The sequence below is a fragment of the Canis lupus genome, chromosome 13 (genome assembly GCF_048164855.1).
Source record: "Canis lupus baileyi chromosome 13, mCanLup2.hap1, whole genome shotgun sequence".
NCBI lineage: Eukaryota > Metazoa > Chordata > Mammalia > Carnivora > Canidae > Canis > Canis lupus.
In genome coordinates this window covers 6,298,248-6,317,965 of record NC_132850.1, presented here as the reverse complement: position 1 = coordinate 6,317,965, position 19,718 = coordinate 6,298,248, and the positions used below count along the sequence as shown (strand labels likewise).

Sequence of the window (19,718 nt, the reverse complement as noted above, 5' to 3'; positions counted from 1 at the left end):
GGCCCTAGTCCCAATCCTTTCCAGATGGGGGCAATTAAGCGCTTTCTGAACTTCTGGGGGGTCCAATGGGCACAGCAGTCTGTCTGTCTTCCTCACCTAAGCCCAAGAGGTGGGTAGTGGGAAGCGCTGTGCTCCGCTCAGAGCCCAGGACTGCCTGACCCGGCCCCGAAAGCGTCCTCCCCGTGGGGGTGTGTGTGTGTGCATGCGTGTGCAAAGCACAGTGTGCACACTCACGGTGACCGCTGTAAGCCACCTCTCTGCTGCTTTTTCACCCCCATCGAGGGTACTTCCTGGCTGTGCTGGTCCATCCCGGCCAGTGTCCTCACCGCCCCCCCGTGTCCCCGCTGCGGTCCCGGTGCACCTGTTGCGTGTTCCCGGCTCGGTCGGGGGCGGGGGGCGGGGGGGGAGCCCGGGTCTGCCGCTGCGGACCGACCTCCAGCGGCGGGTGGGGCGACCTCCGTGCACCCGGGTCACTCGAGGCGCCCGTGGCCGAGCGGGGGCCGCCGGGGCGTAGGGGTCGCGCGGCGCCGAGCGCACCCGGGGAGTCCGCGCGCGCCCGGCTGGGCCCCGGGGGGGTGCGCTCCCGCCCCGCGCACGTAGCGGCCGCCGCGGCCCTGCCCCGCCCCCGACCTCGGGCCCCGCCGGCGAGCGCGCTCGGGCTGCGGGGGCGGGCCGGGCCGGGGGCGGGGCCGGGCAACCCGGGGCGGGGCCTCGTAGCGTCGGGGGCGGGGCCTGGCATCCCGGGGCGGGGCCCGGGGCGTGACCGGGGCGGAGCAGGAAGGGGCGGTGGCCGCTCCGCCCCCTGCTCCCGGGCCGCGGGCCGCCTCCCCGCCGGCTCCCGCGTCACGGTGCCGACCGCCACCTGCCCGCTCCGTATAAAGGCGCCGCCGGCCTCGCCCCCGGGACTCGGCCCCATGGAGACGCCGCGGGCCGCGGCAGGTGCTCGGCGGGGTGAGGCGGGGGCGCGGGGCGCGGGGCGCGGGGCGGGCGGAGGGGCGCGGCGGCTCGCCGCGGGTCCTCGGGAGCCCCTCCCTCCTGCGACTTAGCCCAAGTTGGGGCGGCCGGGCGGGGGCAGGCCCAGGGTCCCGGGGAGCCGAGGGAGCGCGGCGCTCGGGGGCCGCCTCCGGACACCCCAACCGGAGTTTCCCAGCAACTTTTCCCGCCGGTGGGTCGCCCGGGAAACTTCCCTCTGTCGGGCCCGGGAGTCGGGTCGCGGGGCCCCTCCTGGGCCTGGGCTGCGAGCGCCGAGCGAGCGGAGGCGGCGGCCTCGGCGGGGAAGCCCCCCTCCTCCCCCTCCCTCCTCCCCCTCCTCTTCCTCCTCTTCCCTCCTCCCCCTCCTCTTCCCTCCTCCCCCTCCTCCCCCTCCCTCCTCCCCCCCTCCCCCTCCCTCCTCCCCCTCCCTCCTCCCCCTCCTCCCCTCCTCCTCCCTCCTCCTCCCCCTCCCTCTTCCCTCCTCTTCCCTCCTCCCCCTCCTCCCTCCCCCTCCCTCTTCCCTCCTCCCCCCTCCTCCCCCTCCTCTCCCCCTCCTCCTCCCCTCCTCCCCCTCCTCCCCTTCCTCCCCCTCCCCCTCCCTCCCCGGGTTTCCATCCCGGGGCCCCGCCCCGCAGCAGCGGTGGGGGCGCGGCGACGTCGTGCGAGGCCGCCCGGGACCTCTGGTCCCCCGGGGCGCCGTGGGGCCGGGGGCGGGGTGGGAGGTGGAGCCAGGCTGCCCGAGTTCAAGCCCTTGCGCCACCAGCTAACAGCTGGATGGATGACCTGAAGCCAGTTCTTCAAAGTCTGTGGCTCGGGTTCATCCTTTATAGAGTGGGGATGACAACTCCCAGCCAGGATGGCTTTTGAGAGGGGAGGAGAGGCGACACATGCAGATGGCTTTGCCTGGTGCCACCGGGTCAGTGTGGCCTCGACCTGCCGGGTGGGAGAGAGCGGCCCCCCAGCCCTGCACCTCTAACTCCACCCGTGGTCCTACAGGAGCTGTGACAGGTGTCTTTCCATCCGTCTGAGCTGTGATTGGCAGTGGAGAGAGGTCCGCTCAGGAGGCCGCCCACCATGAGTCTGTGGGAGCTTGACGAGCGCAGCTGCCCAGGTTCCCCCAGGCCGCCTCGGGAGCCCAGCGCCCACGACGACGGGGCGGCTGCGGAGATGCAGATGAAGGTTGATTTCTTCCGCAAGCTGGGCTACTCGTCGGCTGAGATCCACGGTGCCCTGCAGAAACTGGGGGTGCAGGCCGACACCAACACAGTGCTGGGCGAGCTGGTCAAACATGGGTCGGCACCCGAGCGGGAGCGCCAGAGCTCCCTGGACCCCTGCACCAGCCCCCTGGTCCCCCGGGGTGGGGGCACCCCCAAGGCTCCCAGCCTGGAGCCTCACCCCCGGAGGAGAACAAGGAGGGCAGTGACCTGAGACCTGTGGTCATCGACGGGAGCAACGTGGCCATGAGGTACGTGTCGTTTCTGGGGCGAGACGAGGGCCTGCGGCCAGGAACGGTGGCCATATGCTTCTGTCTCTGGTAGAGGGGCTTGCAGGGGTCTGACCCGTTCTCACAGGCTGCTCTAGAGGAAGGGAAAGCCCTTGCTTGAGGCTCTCCCTTAATCCTGATGGCTTCTTAGAAGTGGGTTTATGGTTTGTTAGGAACGTTTGGAGTGAGGATAGGAGCTCAGAGATGCGCTCATGAGCACGCTGCCCGGGAAGTGGTAGAGCAGGGATTCGCACTCGGGTCCTTCTCTGCCTGGCGTTCACCACAGGCTCTTCGTCTCTCCCTGAAGACCAGCACTCGTTCTCGGTTCTTCTCCTGCAACCCAAGGCCGTATGCTGGTACGGGATCAGGCTGTGGGGCCAGCTCGCCCTGTGGGAGCCAGTCACTGCAGCTCTCTGAGCTTTCCCTCTCGGTCAGGGAGACCCAGCGAACCCCCTGCTCGGGGGACACTGTGAGGAGCGGAGGCACGAAGCCTGGAGAGAAACGCAAGCTCAGTAAGCGGGAGTTGTCGCCACTGTTACTTAGGGTCTGGAGCCTCTGAGGCCTTGTTGTCCGAGACCTGGACCCCCGAGGAGGCAGGACTGGGTGCTGTGACCAAGAGTGACCTCGAGGATCTGGCTTACATTGTGGGGCGGGGGTGGGGGGGCAGGTCAGCAGTGACTTGGGTCGCCCCTGCTACAGCCCAGCCACCTGGCTGCACTGGGCCTGGGCTCCCGCACACCCCCTTCCCCCTGGGGCCAGGAGTCCACCCCACTGAACCTCCCCTTTCTGAGAGGACTGTCACAGGGAATGGGGCCAAGTGAAGCCGGGCCCAGGGCCGACCGGACCCCTCGACCCTCGGGAGCCCAGACCTCCCTTCAGTCCAGGCCCCGCCCTCTGGGTCAGGGCGGGTGGATCCTTCACCAGGAAGAGTCCCAGTAGCCTGGGTCAGGGAGACCCTCGGACCCTTGTGGGTGAGCCTGGGCAGGGCCCCTCCCCCGGCTGCCCCTGGGGCCTTCCAGGTGGGCGCTTCCCACTCCCAAACCCAGCTGGGCCGAGTCAGCGGTCAGGCTGCTCCAGGCCCAGCTCCCCCGGTGTGCAGGCCGCCCTGCCCGCCCCACCTTGATCGGCCTTCTGTCTCTGAAATGGGCTGAGCCGCCGCGGGAGGTTGGGTAAAGCCGGCTCCCACTTGCTAGCGGCAGCAGGTCACCGCGGGTGCTGTGAGAGGGGGTCTCCCCTGGGGCCTGAGACTTCTTCCCCGGGGCCAGCCATGTGCTTTGTGTGTTTGTATCCCGGCGGGAGGAGGGGGGGAAGGCGGGGCGGGGCGGGAGGAGGGGGGGCCGGAGGGAGGGGGTTTCTGAGCCGGCGGTAGCAGGAGGGGAATTCCAGCCTCTGACTTCCTGTCTCCGCGGCGGTTCTGCCCTGCTGCCCCCCCCCCAGGGCAGGCCGGCCCCACCGTATGCAAATCGTGGGGAAATTCACCTCTGTTTCCTTCTAAGGGAATTTTTCTCCTCTCGCTGGGCCCAGCCCAGGCCGATCTCTTCACCTGGCCGGCCTGGCCGGGCCCTGCCCTGGATCCCGGGGTGGGAGCAGCCCAGCCGAGTCCCCTTCGACCTCCCACAACTTAGCCAGCCTAGTTAGCCAGGCGGGGGGCGGGCGGGCGGGTGTGGGGGGGGCGGGAAGGGGTGACCTTCTGGGCAAACCGGACTGCGCGGGGGTGGGGAGGATGTCTGGTTTTCCTGTGCCAGTGGAGCTTCCTCCATTGCAGCAAGAGGGACTCACGTTGCCTGTAAGGAGCCACTCCTGGCCCGGCTCGACTTGAGGAACTGCCTCGTGGGTTCAGCTCCTAAGAGCCAGGCTCTCACTACCTGCCTAGCGAGTGTTCTGGGAGCGAGGGCAGCTGCGAGCAGACCTGTCCCCGGCCCAGGGTTTGGATGCCCGAGGCAGGGCGCCGTCCTGGAAGCTCGGGTGTCCCAGTAAAGTCCCGGGGCTTGCAGATGCTGGCCGGGAGGGGGCATATGCACGTACACGCGTGTGTACGGAAGCAGGCGCGGTGGGTGCGTGTGCCGAGCCAGAGAGCCACGCTGGGGGTTTGGGGAGGCCGCAGAGGCCCAGGGAGTGCGGATGTGATGGGGGGCGGGGGGAGCACCGGGCTTTGTGAAGAGAAACCGGGGATCCTGTCCTGGAAGGTCCGGGAAGGCTTCTTGGAGGCAGTGCCATTTGGCTCGGGGTCTGGAGGAAGAGGAGGAGCTTGCCAAAGGCCTCCCGTCCCCTGTGCCCTGTGCCCTGTCCCCTGCCTGCCCCTACTCCACACTTGGGAGCTTCCCTCTCTCCTGGGCCCGGACATGCAAGCTCTGTCTCTTAACCACTGGCGGGGGGACCGAAAATGAGTTGCAGCTCCTCAGGTTCCTTCAGGGTGGCCTCGAAAGGACCAAGGAGGCGTGGGCCTCGTGTGGCCTCCTGTAGGAGCTCGGGACCCCCTCAGCCCACCTGGCCCCGCCACCAGGGCTGGTGCTTGTACCTGTCTGAGCATCAGCACCGGGGGCAGAGGTGAGCACAGGCTCTGTCCCCCTGTCCCCATCGCCGCACCTGCTGTGCTCTGCTCTGGATCAGTTTTGTCAGGGGAACGAAGGGGAAAGGGGGACCCTCCTCGGAGGCTCGCTGAGGGGTGCGTGCTGAGCTCTTGGGTCAGGGCCTTGCTCGCGGCCCCCGGTACGTGTGAACGTGCCCTGGGAGCAGGCTGGTGGGCAGGGGCAGCCCCGGGCGCTGCCTCCCGCTGGACTCCCGCTGGACTTTGGCTCCCCGACGGTCTATGGAGACCTTCAGACTGGGGGCCCCGGCCTGTGCCCCCCACCCAGCACCCTCTGTGCCCCCCGGCGGCCCCACCCCCGTCTCTGCCTTCTCTTGGGACTCCAACTACCACCACCCACAGGATGTGGTCGCCCGTGGACTTGCCTCTTTTGTGTAACGTTCATTCTGTTTTATTTGCCAACCGCGAACGTCAGGGCAGGGGCTGCTGGGGAGGGAGCCGCAGCTGGGGCTTGGAGCCCCCCCCCCCCCCCCCCCCCCGCCCCACAACACCCAGTGTTCCCCGGGAACCCCCAGCCCCCTCTTACCCTCCCAGGAAGCCCGTGGGAACTTCCACTACTTTGTGGGGCTGTCTCTGGCCTCAAGGAAACAGGAAAGTTAGGCCACGGACACGGGCTTTTCCTAACGAGACTACAGACGGACAGGCCCGTTTTTTCAGATAGGGAAACTGAGCCAGAGCAAGCCAGCGGGCCTGCCAGGCTGGCTTCTGGATCCAGCCAGGTTTGGATGGGGTGACATCCAGCCATCAGACCGTGCAGGGCGGATGTCCCCTCTCCCAGCCCTCCTGCTAACAGTCCCCTGGCTGCTTCCAGATGGTCTTTCTACCTCAGCTCACGCCCTCCTGAGGGGCGAGGAGGGGACCTGGGACAGGCATTTGGGGGAACTGGCAGCCTCGGGAGGAAGCTCTTTCACTTTCAGGCTGCGACTCTCCTAAGCCGTGTCCCACTGTCACCGCCTGCCCCGGTTTGGACCATGGATCCTGCCTCCTTCCCTTGAGCCGTCCTCACTCCCGGGCCCTGGGGCCTGTATGGGACTGAACTTTAATCCACGTTTAATCCGGAGCAATCTGGTTTCTCTCCGGTTAGCTTGTCCCTTCCCACCCCCACCGCCAGCACCGCCCAGTGGGCGAGGGCGGAGCAATGACTCAGGGAGCCTGTGTACGTTTGTGTCCCCGTGGTCCCAGCGCCCCCCCCCCCCCCCCCCCCCCGGGTGGGGCAGGAACCAGAAGGCTCCCGAAGCCTTTCCCCCACCCCCAGGTGTGTTGCAAGCGGCCTGACCCTCCTCCACACGGGGAGCGGGTGCCACCGGATTCCTGGGCGGCTCCTCACTGTCGGGAGATGGAACCTCAGGGAAAGTCCCTGGTGTGGCTGTCCGGGACGCTGTGGGAACCAGCGGGGAATGCGGGCCTGGGGCCAGAGGGCAGTGGGCTGAGCCCCGCGTCTACACGCCTGGCCAGGGCCCAGGGCCCCGTGGGCCGGCCGCGCCTCGCAGGCTGACCCCGACCCTCCTGGTCCTGCAGCCACGGGAACAAGGAGGTGTTCTCCTGCCGCGGCATCCTCCTGGCAGTGAACTGGTTCCTGGAGCGGGGCCACACAGACATCACAGTGTTTGTGCCCTCCTGGAGGAAGGAGCAGCCTCGGCCCGATGTGCCCATTACAGGTGAGTGGCACCCCTGTCCCGCCTCACCTGGGGTGGCCTTGCCGCCCCAGCATGGCTTCTGCCCAAGAGAAGACCCTCAGGCTGTGTGACCGGCCACCCCTAGGCCTCAAGCAGGGACCAGCTTCTCCTTTCCCAGCTTGCGGCGTCCTCAGCCCCTTCCTGCCTTGGTGTACCTGCGGCTCTGAGCCCCTGGGCCTTGGCCGCCAGGACGCTCGGGTCCAGGCCCGACCCTGACCTGTGCCGCCGTCTCCCAGACCAGCACATCCTGCGGGAGCTGGAGAAGAAGAAGATCCTGGTGTTCACCCCGTCGCGGCGCGTGGGGGGCAAGCGCGTGGTGTGCTACGACGACCGCTTCATCGTGAAGCTGGCCTACGAGTCTGACGGGGTCGTGGTCTCCAACGACACCTACCGGGACCTCCAGGGTGAGCGGCAGGAGTGGAAGCGCTTCATTGAGGAGCGCTTGCTCATGTACTCCTTCGTCAACGACAAGTACGTGCGGGCCCTAGGGTCCCGGGTCCCCGGGGGGGGAGGCAGACTCGTCCTCGGGCGTGGGGAGCTGCTGCGGGGGGGCAGCTCTGCTGGGGCTGCGGCCTCGCATCTGGGCAGCTTTGGGGGTGAGGGATCTGGTGCCAGGTGGAAGGGGGCGTCGGGCTGGGCCAGGCCGGGCAGGGGGGCGGAGCAGAAGTGGGTGTGGGGGGCTATGGTTACTGGTTCCAGCACTGGGTCCCTGGGGACCGACCGCCCTAGGTGCAGACTTCCGGGAGCCCGGCCTCCCTACTGCCCCAAGATCTCCCCCCTTGAGGGCTGCTCTGAGGGCCCCTCCAGCCGGGCCCCCTGGCCACCCCCCTCCTTGGGGCATTCACGCCGGCGGCCAGGGACGACCTGCAGGACGATCGATCACCAGTTATAGGGGCTGCTCTCCCTCCCATTGTCCCTGGTGGGGTCGCGGTCTGGCCTCTCCCCGGGAAGCCCCTCCATGCCTCCCGCCTGCTCCCCAGGTTCATGCCCCCCGATGACCCCCTGGGCCGGCACGGCCCGAGCCTGGACAACTTCCTGCGTAAGAAGCCGCTGACGGCCGAGCACAGGAAGCAGCCGTGCCCCTACGGTAAGAGACCCTCGGGGGCCCCTTCCCTGTCCCAGCCCGGAGCGGGAGCCCCCAGCTCTGACACCCCGTCCTGTCTTCCAGGGAGGAAGTGCACCTACGGGATCAAGTGCCGGTTCTTCCACCCCGAGCGGCCCAGCCGCCCCCAGCGCTCGGTGGCCGACGAGCTCCGCGCCAATGCCCTCCTGTCGCCCCCGCGGGCCCCGGGCAAGGACAAAAGCGGCCGGCGGCCTTCACCCTCGTCGCAGCCTGGCTCTGTGCCCACAGAGCCTGAGCCGTGCGGCCTGGACGGGACGCTGGGAGCGCAGGCGACCCCGGGGCCGCAGCGAGAGGGTCCCCCAGCGCCCTTGGGCCCCGCGGGCAGGAGCCTCCCACCTGGCGGGGGTGGCCCTGGTGGGCGCACAGACTGGTTCCCGCAGACGCTCGACTCCGTCTCGTACACGTCGCAGGAGTGTCTGGACTCGGGCATCGGCTCCCTGGAGAGCCAGATGTCGGAACTGTGGGGCGTCCGCGGCGGAGGCCCTGCTGAGCCGGGCCCAGCCCGCGGCCCTTACGCGGGTTACAGCCCCTACAGGGCGGAGCTCCCGGCCCCTCGGGGGGCCTTCTCGGCCTTCGGAGGGCCCGTGGGTGGCGGCCACTTCAGCGTCCCCGCGGACTACGCGCCCCCGCCGGCTACCTTCCCGGCCCGGGAGTACTGGTCGGAGCCCTACCCGCTGCCCCCGCCCACCCCCGTCCTGCCCGAGCGCCCGGGGCCAGCCGAGGGGGGCCCGTGGGGGGCGCCGGGCAGCCTGGCCAAGGAGCGAGCCAGCGTGTACACCAAGCTGTGCGGGGTCTTCCCCCCACACCTGGTAGAGGCCGTGATGGGGCGCTTCCCGCGGCTGCTGGACCCGCAGCGGCTGGCGGCGGAGATCCTCTCTTACCAGCCCCAGCACCCCAGCCAGTGAGCCGGTCGGAGGGGCCGTCTAAGTAGGGAAGGGAACCCACAAACCAAAGATACTGTAGGATTGGTCCGACCCCGCCTGGCGGTGCCGTCGCGGGGCAGGAGCGATCACCCTGTTGATGCACATTGTATCTGTAGTTTAAGGAGACGCTGCCCTAAGGCGTCGTGGCTGAAGCCCAAACCCTCCTTTCTCGGAGGGCGGGGAGGGCGGCGGTGGGGAGCAGAGGCCTGGGCTGGGGGCCCTGTGCGCGGCCCCCCCTCCGCCCCGTCCCTGGGACGCCGGCCTCGGCTGGCTAGTTAGGCACCGTGTGCCTGCCCTCCAAGGGCCCCTCCTGTACGCCAATGAGGCCTCTTGGGTGCTCTCGCGGGGCACCCGGCTTCATGTCAGTAAGCAAGATGCTTCTTAATACCCCCTCCGTCCCGCTCTGTTCGCCGTGTCCTGGCCCCCGCCCCCCGGCCTCTGTGCTGGGGGTCCTCTCGCCCTCCCGCGGGGGTGGGGTGCGTGTATGTACCTGTACAGGTGTAACGTGCACTATCCTAAGTGTAAGTCCTTGCCTCTCTTAACATGTCAATAAAGTTCAATGTGAGCCCTGCGTTGTGCTTGGGGCGTGGCCGGGGCCTTTGGGCAATGGGGGGGTCCGCAGATGTGCACCCACCCAAAGTGCTCGGCCCCTTGGGGGCAGGGCCTGGAGTGGAGGGGGGGGACCCACAGGTGGGGGTGGGGGGGTTGGTGGGGGAGGTCCCGGAGTTGAAGCAGGTAAGGGCTTGAAGTCCTGAGGCCATGGTGTGGGGAGGGGGTGGCAGGGGTTGGGGGCAGGATTGGTCTGTTCCCCTTTCTCTCCAGCGACCAGAGCCGAGGACAGAAAACCACCTGGCTGAGAAGAGCGCTTCCAGGACAGCTGAGGAGACAGGGGGGGTGGGGGTGTGGGGGGGCTGGGTGCTTGGCTCCAGCCCCTTCCTCCCAGGCAGGTGATGCCAGCGTCACCTCGGAGGTTGGGGGTCCTGATCCCCAACTCAGGAACTGGCCTGCCACCAGCTATGTCACCGGGGCAAGTGACTACCCCTCTCTGGGTGGGCCTCAGTTTCCTCATCTGTGAAGCGGGGAGCATGCGTGTTGAGCACATGACCCAGTGCCTGGCACATAGTAAGTGCTGCGGGCTGTGCTCACCTCACCATCCTGACCCTCTTAGTGGCCCCTAGGAGGAAGGAAGCCAGGCAGAGATATACATTTTTTTTTCCAGATAAATAAGATCTAAAGGTTAAATATTTTAAGTGAAAAGCTGGATTATCAAATGATCCCAAAACAAACACTATCAGCAGGAGAAAATGGAAAAAATAGGTTTTTTTTGAAAAAATACAGTTTTAATCATTCTATATTTGGACACCGCACCTAATCTGTACTTATTGTGAAGCTTTTACAGTATCTGTATTTTTTCTCTTCTCTTCTTCTCTTCTCTTCTCTTTTCTCTTCTTTTCTTTTCTTTTCTTTCTTGAAACTGCTTTGCCACAGAACAGCTGCACAGCCTGGTGAAGAAAACGCCAGACTGGCCATCTCCCTGCGCGCTGGCCCCCCACCCCCGCCCACTGCGTTCTTCACCCTGAACATCTTTTCTTTCTTTCTTTTTTTTTTTTTTTAATTTAGAGAGAGGGAAAGAGCAAGTTGTGTGGGGGGTGCAGAGGGGCAGAAGGAGAAGCAGATCCCCACTGAGCAGGGAGCCTGACCTGGGGCTTGATCCCAGGACCTGGGGATCGTGACCAGAGCAGAAATCTAGAGTCAGACGCTCAGCCGACTGCACCACCCAGGCCCCCACCCAGGCCCCCGTTCTGTAGAAGCCTGCATTTGAAGTGGGAACCCAGGGGCAAGGTGGGACCGCTCTGAGCAAAGGTTCTCTTGCAGCCCCCACTCGTGCTCTTCGGGGCACCCCATGCCCATTGCTTCCAGCCACTTCGGAAGGTTTTAGCTGCACGAAGAAATGTCATTGCCTTGTAAGATTTTTTTTTTTCCAATCAGGTACTGTATTCCAGATTAAAAGGCTATTTATGGATCTTTGTTTTTTTGGGACGGGAAGCTAAAAGACCAGACTGTCCAGTTCGTTATCAGCCACTGGCACGGCCAGGGAAGGCCACCGGCAAGGCAAGGCCGAGCGCCTGGCCGGAGGTCCCAGGGACAGGGCAGGCTGGAGGAGGCCCTGGGGTGGGGGTCTCTGGCTCCACACAGCTGAGGAAGCAAGGCCTCCAGACGCTGCTGGTTTGCTTTGCAAGGGCTCGCAGGCCCTGGGGGAGGGAGGGAGGGAGGCACCCCCACAGAAGCCCTACTGCCCCGGGAGGGGGGCAGGGCCATCCCAGCCACCTGCTCAGCAGGGGCCGCCCCAGCAGCACCCGCCAGGCCCGCCGGTGCACTGCGTGGAACGGGAAGGCCACGAGGCCTCAGGAGCGGCCTGGAAGCAGCGTGTGCTCCCTGCCACCCCACCAGCCGGGGGCCAGCCCCGAGGGCCGCAGCATGTGGGGTGTGGGGTGAGGAGCGTCCGGGCAGGAGGCAGGGGCCCCTCGGCGCCGCCACCGCACCCAGGACCTGCAGCCACGGGCCACCTGGCCCCCGGGCCCGGGCCTCCCCATCCCGCCTCCCGCCCGCCGCAGCCCCTTCCCTCCCAGGGCCTGGGTGCTCCCACTGCCCACAGGGGGGCCACAGGGGGGCCCTGCGCAGCTCCAGGCCGACCAGGAGACCCCTCAGCTCGCTGGGGCCCGCCGGGGTGGAGGGGTGGCAAGGCCTGGCCATGCGGCCTGCGCAGCCCCCTCCCCTCCAGGCCCGGGCTCCCCGACTGAGCCCCAGGCTGCGGCGGCACGTCTCATGCGGGCTCCTGGGGCCCGGAGGGCCGCAGAGACCCCCAAGCTCCGGTGCCGAGGGGACCCAGCCCACAGGGCTGCCCCGCTGCCCTTTCCTCCTCCGCCTTCCTGCCTCCAGGGCTGAGCGGCCGATGGGGAAACCAGGGAGTATGCAAATCCCTGCATTGCTGGGAAATGATCCTGGGGAGCTCCCGGAGCGCCAGCCCCCCCCCACCCCCAGGCTCTGGTCAGCACGGCCTGACCCAGAGGCGGGCTAACCTCCCCAGGGGCCAGGGTCACTACAGAAACCTTGGCCTCCCTGGGCAGAGAAGCAACTGGGCCCCAGTGGATGAAACTTGGAACCCTCCCTTGGGTGTCCCCACCCCACCTCCCTGCCTGAGGGAAGCCCAGAGGGCCCTCAAGGTCCATCTGGGGGACTTCAACCAGGAGCAGGAGGGCGCTGGGGCTCCAGGGGAGTCGCTCTCCCAGCCCCCCCAACCCCCAGCCCCGGTGCTGGTGCGGGGCAGTGACTGGGGAGAGGCCACCCTGACCGCTTCCTTCCCCCCTCCCCACCCCATCTCTTCTCGAACACAGAAGGGCAGGACCCCTGCCCGGAAGGAGGGGCTGGAGGGGTCTCCAGCAGAGAAACTGGGGAGGAAACATCTAGGACCTGGGGGGCGGGGGGCATGGAGCCAGCACCTCAAGCCCTCAGCCCAGCTGGTCCCCAGAGGCTCCTGCCCCCCAAATAAGGCAGTCCCGGGATCCTAGCACTTTTGCTCCAGGGCTTCTCAAACCTCTGGCTCAGTTTCTTCCCCAGGACCGTAGCTCGGTGGGTGGAGTCGAGGGCGGTGAGTAAGAGCCGGTTCTGGGGACCTCCCGGTTCATGGGAAGGGTGTGGGAGATCTGGCTCAAAGAGGCAGGAAGCAGAGCCCTGCAATTAAGGAAACTCAAGCCATCCCAGGCCACGGTATGTAAATCCTTCCAGCTAGTTCCTGGATGGGGAGGAGGCCCCAGGCTGTCAGGCTGGGATGCGGCCTTTCGAAGCCCATCTCACGGCAGCTGCTGGCCGTCTTAAACTGGCCACCCGCTCACGAAACGGCCGCAAAACCAGGTGGAGGAAAAGGATAAGATGACCCCAACACCCCCCCCAAATCTGAGCCCCGGGAGGCCGTGGCGCTTGTGGGGCTTTGCCTGCCACCTGCTGGCGCCTCCTGGTACGACCGTCTATGCAGCAGGAGGCGGCTGGGCCCCCAGGGCCTGCAGCACTGGCCTCACAGAAGCGCCTGGAGACAAGCATCATCAACAGGGTCCCAAAACGAGACTCTAAAGAGAATTATATGGAGAGCGCTAAGGCAAAAATGGGAATTTTTGTTTACTGTTGTTTTTTTTTAATATGAGCTCTATGCCCAGCGTGGAGCTTGAACTCAGGACTCTGACATCGGGTCGCATGCTCTACCGACTGAGCCAGCCAGGGATCCCCTACAAGGGGAATTCTTAATGGCATTTGCAGCTCCACCCTGGAAAGCAACACCAGAGGCAAAAGTCATGCCTTTTACAAAGCTGAAAGCTCCAGAATATTCCAACTGTTATGGGGAACAGATTACCCCAGAAAAATCCTCAGGAGCTGCAGGAATCAAAAGGAATGGACAAGGAGAAAAAAAAAAAATACAAGTATTCACGTGTAAAAGAGTGATCTGGGCGACATAAAGTCAGTGAGATCCCTGACGCATTTCCCCACGGCGCAGCAATCCCACCACTAAGAATCATATTTGCAACACTGCCCGAAATGGCAAAAGATGAAAAGCAGCATTAATGCCATCAGTAGAGGACTAGTTACATAAATTTTGGTGTGCTGTACGCATATAAAGGAATGTTCGGTGGCCAACAGAAATGAGGCCTGTAAGCTGCATTTCTAGAATGCTTTCTAAGCTGTATTACCAGGTGGGAAAAGGCACATGCACGTGTGCATATCACTCCTGTGTGTGCAAAGCTCAGCCTCTGGGAAGGACAACTGGCCACGTGGACTTTTTTCATTGACCATTCTCCCGTACTGCTGGAATATATGCCACTGGCATACGAATTATTTATTCCAATTCAATCTTTTAAAGCCTCTTAGGGTACAGAAATAAGCTTTGGGGGTGCGGGCGGGGATCTGAGGAGGGTTACTTCAGCCAGGGGGCCTCCAAAGGTTTTTCTTATACACGAACAGTAAGCACCTTGAGCATACACACCCCCGACACATTGGTAAATCATGACCACTGTCCGTTTTGAGGATCAAAATGGTTGAATAGCAGCAGTTGCTTGTGGTTCAACCTAACATTTATTTATCAGTTATCCACACGTACTGATGAGTGCTTATGTGTTTTTTTTTTTTTAATTTTTATTTATTTATGATAGTCACAGAGAGAGAGAGAGAGGCGCAGAGACCAGGCAGAGGGAGAAGCAGGCTCCATGCACCGGGAGCCCGACGTGGGATTCGATCCCGGGTCTCCAGGATCGCGCCCTGGGCCAAAGGCAGGCGCCAAACCGCTGCGCCACCCAGGGATCCCAGCTTATGTGTTTATTTAACACAAAGTGACAAGTCAAAAAGGCTGAGCCAGAAAATAAATGCAAATGCAAGGCCTGCTATGTCGTCCCCTCACCTCCCCCCAGCACGAGCCATCCTCCGTCGGGGGACTGGCGCCCCTGCACTCAAGTGGGAGGTCAGAATGAACACCACAGCCCATCTTAGCAGTGAAAATGTTTACTCTACAGAAGGAGTTTTCCCAAACTGTTTCCAATCCTGAAGCTTACCACTTAGAAAATTCCAGACACAGTAACATTTACGAGAACACAGGAGAACCCCAGTTCCTTCGCATCATCTCTGCGTCTTCATGCACCTCACCTTCCCAGGCCTTGAGCAGGGCAGCAGCCTGGGGGAGGTACATGCGAACAAGGACGCACGCCTGTGCTCTTGCTCCACGTGGCACCAGCGCAGTGACCCTGGCGTGGGGCTTCAGACGTTGAGTTTTTAAATGTAGTAATTCATGCCTCAGTACTTTGGAGTGAGGCTGAGGGGCAGAGAAGTCATAATAAAAGCAAAAACTAGGTTGCAGAGTGTTTCAAAACAGTGTATTCACTCTTTTCAAAGTCAGGCCATTGAAATACTTGTTTCAATTCCCTTATTCACTTGCACGTGTCAAGGGATCAAGGGTACTCTTTGCAGGATACTTATTCTGTAGCAGGAGACTTATTCTGTAGCGCCCAAAGACTCCATTTCTCAAAGCAATCCGAAGGCCCCTAAGACGCGTACAGCAGCTTCGAAAGCCCCTGCTCTCAGCGCACACCGGCCCTGCCCAACTCCGGGCACTTCCCCCAGTCCCTCCCGTGGCCCTACAGAGCTGCCCATCCTTGGCTTTGTGGGTTGTCCCTGCTTTCCGTCTTCAACCTGCAGGGTCTGGTGCTATTCAGAACATTCTGAGTTTCAACAAAATAAACTATTTCCTCAAAGCCCCTGGAAGAGCAAGCATATTGAGACTCCCTTGGGAGCTTTGTCCAGACACCATCCTCCCAGGAGGAGACATAAAATACAATTACCAAGTGCTTGGATTTTTTAAAAAATGTCTTATCACTACCAAGAGGAGCAAAGGACAACCTCTTCCCAGTGTGGAGATGAGAAGGCTAAAGGCCTAAAGTAAAACACTATTCCTGACTCAAATAATCTGGTGAAGGCCTGCCTAGAAGGAAGGGGTCCTGGCAACCCTTCTGGCAGGGTCACGGGTCAGGTCTCAGTTTGTCAGAATAACATAGTTACCAATAACCAGTCACAAATATCACAAGCACGGTAAGCATCTGTTTTGTTTTTGTTTTTTTTCCTTAAACCTTCCCAATTTAGAGAACATAAGCAGTCTCTCTTAAGTATCTTCAGTCTGTGGCCAGCTTACAAGGAAACCGGGAGGTCCCCTCATCAATGATTGAAAACTTTACAGAGGAAATGAGTATAGAGCAAGCAGCCTGCCTCTAACCAGGATCATACGCACACGTGTGTAGTCATATACACAGGCATGTCTTCACATAATACAGTTTTTTAAGAGCAATCCCACCGTATCTCAAGCAAATATCCAACTATGAGAGAAATATTCTCAGGTTTGCTGTGTGCTTTCCTCTGGGTCACGGAGACTGCAGGAAGCCCCGCTTCTCTCTCCCGGGAAAAGAGATAAAAACTGACAAAGGAGGGTACAGAAATCTTCTAGTCCTCAGTTTTCAACTTTATAGCTGTTTTTTTTTTTTCTTTTAAGGAACAATCTAAATATAAGCAGCTATTTTCTTAAAAACTTTGACTTTGGAGTTCTGCTACCAAAGACATCTAATTAGCCACGGAGTCAAAAAAAAAAAAGTTTATTTGAGAACAAGAGTGAAAGCTTTTGCACATCTGACAAGGTAGACGCGTTTTGCTAACAGACGCCATCCGTATTCAGCTCTACCAATATTATCACAATGGAACATACTTGTTCTAACAAAGATATGGGCCTAAGTCGAGGACTAGGACTGGACAGCATCGAAAGAAAGGCAGGGCCCCAAATCTCATCCCCTAGACTGATTCGCAACATAGGATTTCAATCAGACACTCCTCATGCAGTGGTTCTCAACCTGGCTTCTTATCAGAACCCCAGGGCCTCTGTGGCAGGAAATCCCAGGAACTAGACTGTACCCCAGTCAGAGTCTCTGGGGGTGGGGACCTAGGCATCAGTAGGTCTGTAAGCTTCCCAGGTGAGTCATGAGCGGCCGAGATAGAGCCCCACTCAAGAGGCAGGAGTTCAACAAATCTGCAAGTTCCCCAGCCCGGCTGGCTCTGGGAGGAAGGGGGGGGGTCTTGCTGGGCATTGCTGGCTCTCGCGGATCCTATCTCTCACTCTGCTCAAGAAGTCCAGGCATTACCAGCTTTGGGTGCAAAGTTGAGCCCTTCCATATGCCTTAGTGATTTTTAGAGCAATGTTTAGTCAGGCAGATACCAGCAAAGAGAGAAAAATGGAAAAAGGGAGAAATTTCCATAAGGCATGATACGAATAAATAAAATAAGTGAAAAAACAATCTCAGGTTTAAAAGTAAAGCATGAGAAGTCAACACCTGTGAAATTTTATTTATATAAAAGAATAAAAATATCTATTTTAAAAGGATTGATTTAAACTTAGGGTTTTTTTTCAGCTTTTCCTGTTCCTTGAACACGAAACTGCTTCCAACGCAGAAAGATTTAAGATAGGTAATTATTAAATAAACCCTCTCTACCTTCCCCCTGCAAAAACACAGAGCCAAGTTCCCCATTTTCTCTATGATAAACCAGATTATTTTCAGTTAAGAATGTTGGCAACTGCATGAAGCAGATTATCAGATATGTTGGCAGGAAGGTATGAGCTGTACAACGGCATTACAAAAAGTCCCCAAAGAAAAGAAGATGGTAAAAACAATAGAAAAATAATAAAACACAAACAAAATAAGAAAATGCCAGATATTTACAGCCTCCCTCTGAAACGTGACCTATGTTCTACCTTCAGCATAAACAAAACCAGAGAACATTTCTCAATGGGTATCACAGATGAAGCTGGTGCCAGCCAGTTTTGGGGGCGGGGGTTGGGGATGGGGGGGTAGGGGATACACATTCATTCCAAGAAGGGAGAAATGCAGAGTTAGCAACTTGCTGGAATTATAACCATGTCTTGGTCTTCTTGCAGTTCTGTTACTAAACAGGACACACAGTAAATGATCCAGTGTGGTCTTACAGAAATGACTTGTCACCACGTTTCAGAACAAACTATTCAGAGTCACAGGCACTGGGTCTGGGAAAGCAGAGGTGGATGGCCGCGCACTCAGGTGAGGGATATTTATCTTTGTGAGGTTGGAGGAGGGAAGCAGGGCTCTACAGCCTGGAAGCTTCTGCACTAATGAGTCTTCTAATAGTCCTAAAGAGAGAAAAACACAAGTCCCAACTTACTCTCGGCAGAACATTAGTTGGAACCTAAGAAAAAAACTCATTTACAACCCTGCTGGGGATTGTTCTGTAGCCAAAAATTCTACTTCAAATGCAACAGACAATATTTCACATCTGAAAATGTCCCGTCTTCCAAGAGCACAGAGGGACCAAAACCTCAATTCTGCCCTTGTTAGGCCCCTTGAGCTCACCAATCAAAAACAAAACAAAAATAAAAATTAAAGCAACCGGTATTAACAATTCATTCTTTAAGCAAAGGGACTTTTTCTTCAGTAAAACTGTGTGACCCCTTTCTCTATCCAAAATATACCAAAAAGTAAGTAACACCTGAAAGTTGAAGTGTATCCAAACGGACACCCCAGCCTTTAAGAGGAAAGGCGTAACCTGAGATTAAGAACACTCAGCTCTGAAGACAAACACATTTTTCTAATCATCTACAAAATCACCAGCCTCTCTGAAATGGTCTGGCTGATACTTACAGCTCGTGGTTTTTTGTTTAACTTCAGATCAATCCTGTGATAGAAAAGATAAAAGATATTTGCATTTTAATGTACGGAAAGAGGGGCCAGGAATCAGCTACTGCATAGGGCACAAGCTATAACAAAGACTATTTGGTTAAGTAAAACCCACATTCTTCATTAGACTATGTCATATTTAGTTGTTTACCCAGATATTATTAAGCAAGTATTTAAAAACATAAGCAGATACTCTCGCCACAAGGCAAACTTAGATGACAAAAAGAAATATACAGCAGTTATAAAAGCCATATAATTTTAAAGCTATTCAAAACTATGTGTTAAAGAGATTGGATTAAGAGGGCATGCTCTATGTTAATGTGTTAGCTTTTTAACTGTATCACTGATAATCACTGAGACACATAATGATTAAGAACATGAAAGAGACTAGGAGTTTGCATTTCTGGACATGAAACACAAAAGAAATTAAACAAATTTCAATTTTCAAATCTTTCCAAAGCAAAATATCAAGATCTTAAACTATTAATCTCCTTATGAAGCAAAGCCAGAAAATCAATTTAAATGTGAATTAAAGTAAAGGTTATCTATTTTTAAAGAAATTAAAACGCATAAAAGTGAAGTTTACTTAATTTTGCTTAAGTTATTAAATAAAATGTTACCTCCATCACGTTTTTCTGTTTTTAAAAAAAACTTCCCAGCCTAACCTAATATACATACCTACAATTAAACAGATAAACTATGGGTTAGAAAGGTCTCAAAAAGGCATATTGGTCTCTACACACTAAACAACACAGCACAAATACTAATTCAAATCAAACTTACTCAAAGTCATAATCAAACATGCCAGACGGGCTGAGGGGCAGCATTTGAAAGGAAGAAAGCAATAGAAATTAATATACTAATTGAATAAATTAGTCGATTAGCCACCCTAGCAAGATTCGTAGAAACAAAATCAGCTTTAAGAATCTTAAGCCATAAAGTTTCAAACATCAAAGCACCAAAGATTCTGTGGTTGGGAGAGTCCCTTCCCTCACTGGATTTTGTATCAGAAGAACAGACTATGAAAGGAAAAGTTATTTCATTAGAAAACGAGGGACCTGCAGGCCGTCTATTAGGTGCCAGATTCAGAGTTAGAACTTTTAAGATATGTACTTGTAGTGAAAAATATAAATAGGACATTAGAAGAAACAGAGAAAGAGGGGTTTAGTCATATAATGAAAGGTGCTTTGAAGACAGTACTAACAATTCAGCACAATATACTTTGACCAACATAAAAGATCAAAACATTATAAATTTTTCTCAAAGAAAACATTTTGCAGCTTTTAACTCAACTTAAAGTTATAAGTTCTAGGAATGCCCAGGGAACATGGTACTCTTTTTTCTAGAGTATTCATTATTCATTTGGCCAAGGGTCAAATGAATAAACTTTGGTGACAGTCTTGTTCCAGAGAACTGCAGAGCCACATCACTTTGCCCCTGAACTGGTGAAGGCAGGTAACTGTTTATGTCAGGGCTAGTATTAAGAACACCCCAATGTACAGCATCCCTACTAAATAAAACAAAGGAGAGCTGATATCCACGAGCACCTGAACCCAGGGATCTGGAAGGGAACAGTGCAGGGGAGGAGGCTGTTTCGGACATCGCTGCTGACAGACCATGGTCTGGGCAGACCTCCAAAGCAAACATCAACCCTGAGCATGATACCACTCTTT

The 19,718-nt window shown here is 58.4% G+C and overlaps 2 protein-coding genes across 8 annotated transcripts in view; one reads left to right on the top strand and one right to left on the bottom strand.

Moving 5' to 3' along the window:
* Nucleotides 1-800: 800 nt before the first annotated feature.
* ZC3H12A (zinc finger CCCH-type containing 12A) lies at nt 801-9,329 on the top strand. Its single transcript, XM_072771905.1, is given in 7 exon segments — nt 801-939; nt 1,969-2,362; nt 2,365-2,437; nt 6,561-6,700; nt 6,955-7,189; nt 7,699-7,805; nt 7,887-9,329. Coding segments are annotated over 6 exon segments (1,731 nt in total). The 5' UTR covers nt 801-939; nt 1,969-2,046; the 3' UTR covers nt 8,747-9,329.
* Nucleotides 9,330-10,142: 813 nt separating this feature from the next.
* The window catches only part of MEAF6 (MYST/Esa1 associated factor 6), a 29,263-nt gene continuing 19,687 nt past the window's right edge, over nt 10,143-19,718 (bottom strand). For 3 of the 7 annotated variants that reach the window (XR_012005391.1, XR_012005392.1, XR_012005390.1), the window contains 3 exons: nt 18,666-18,723; nt 18,010-18,043; nt 15,927-17,501 (listed from right to left, as the gene is read on the bottom strand). Coding sequence is in view for 3 of the 7 variants with exons in the window: in XM_072771900.1 (XP_072628001.1) it covers nt 10,158-10,266 (109 nt within the window). In the remaining 4 variants the exon portion in view is untranslated. Of the gene's footprint in view, nt 10,267-15,926; nt 17,502-18,009; nt 18,044-18,665; nt 18,724-18,828; nt 18,859-19,718 lie in introns of those variants that run through there. The other 4 variants (XR_012005389.1, XM_072771901.1, XM_072771902.1 and 1 more) reach the window with 4 other exon arrangements.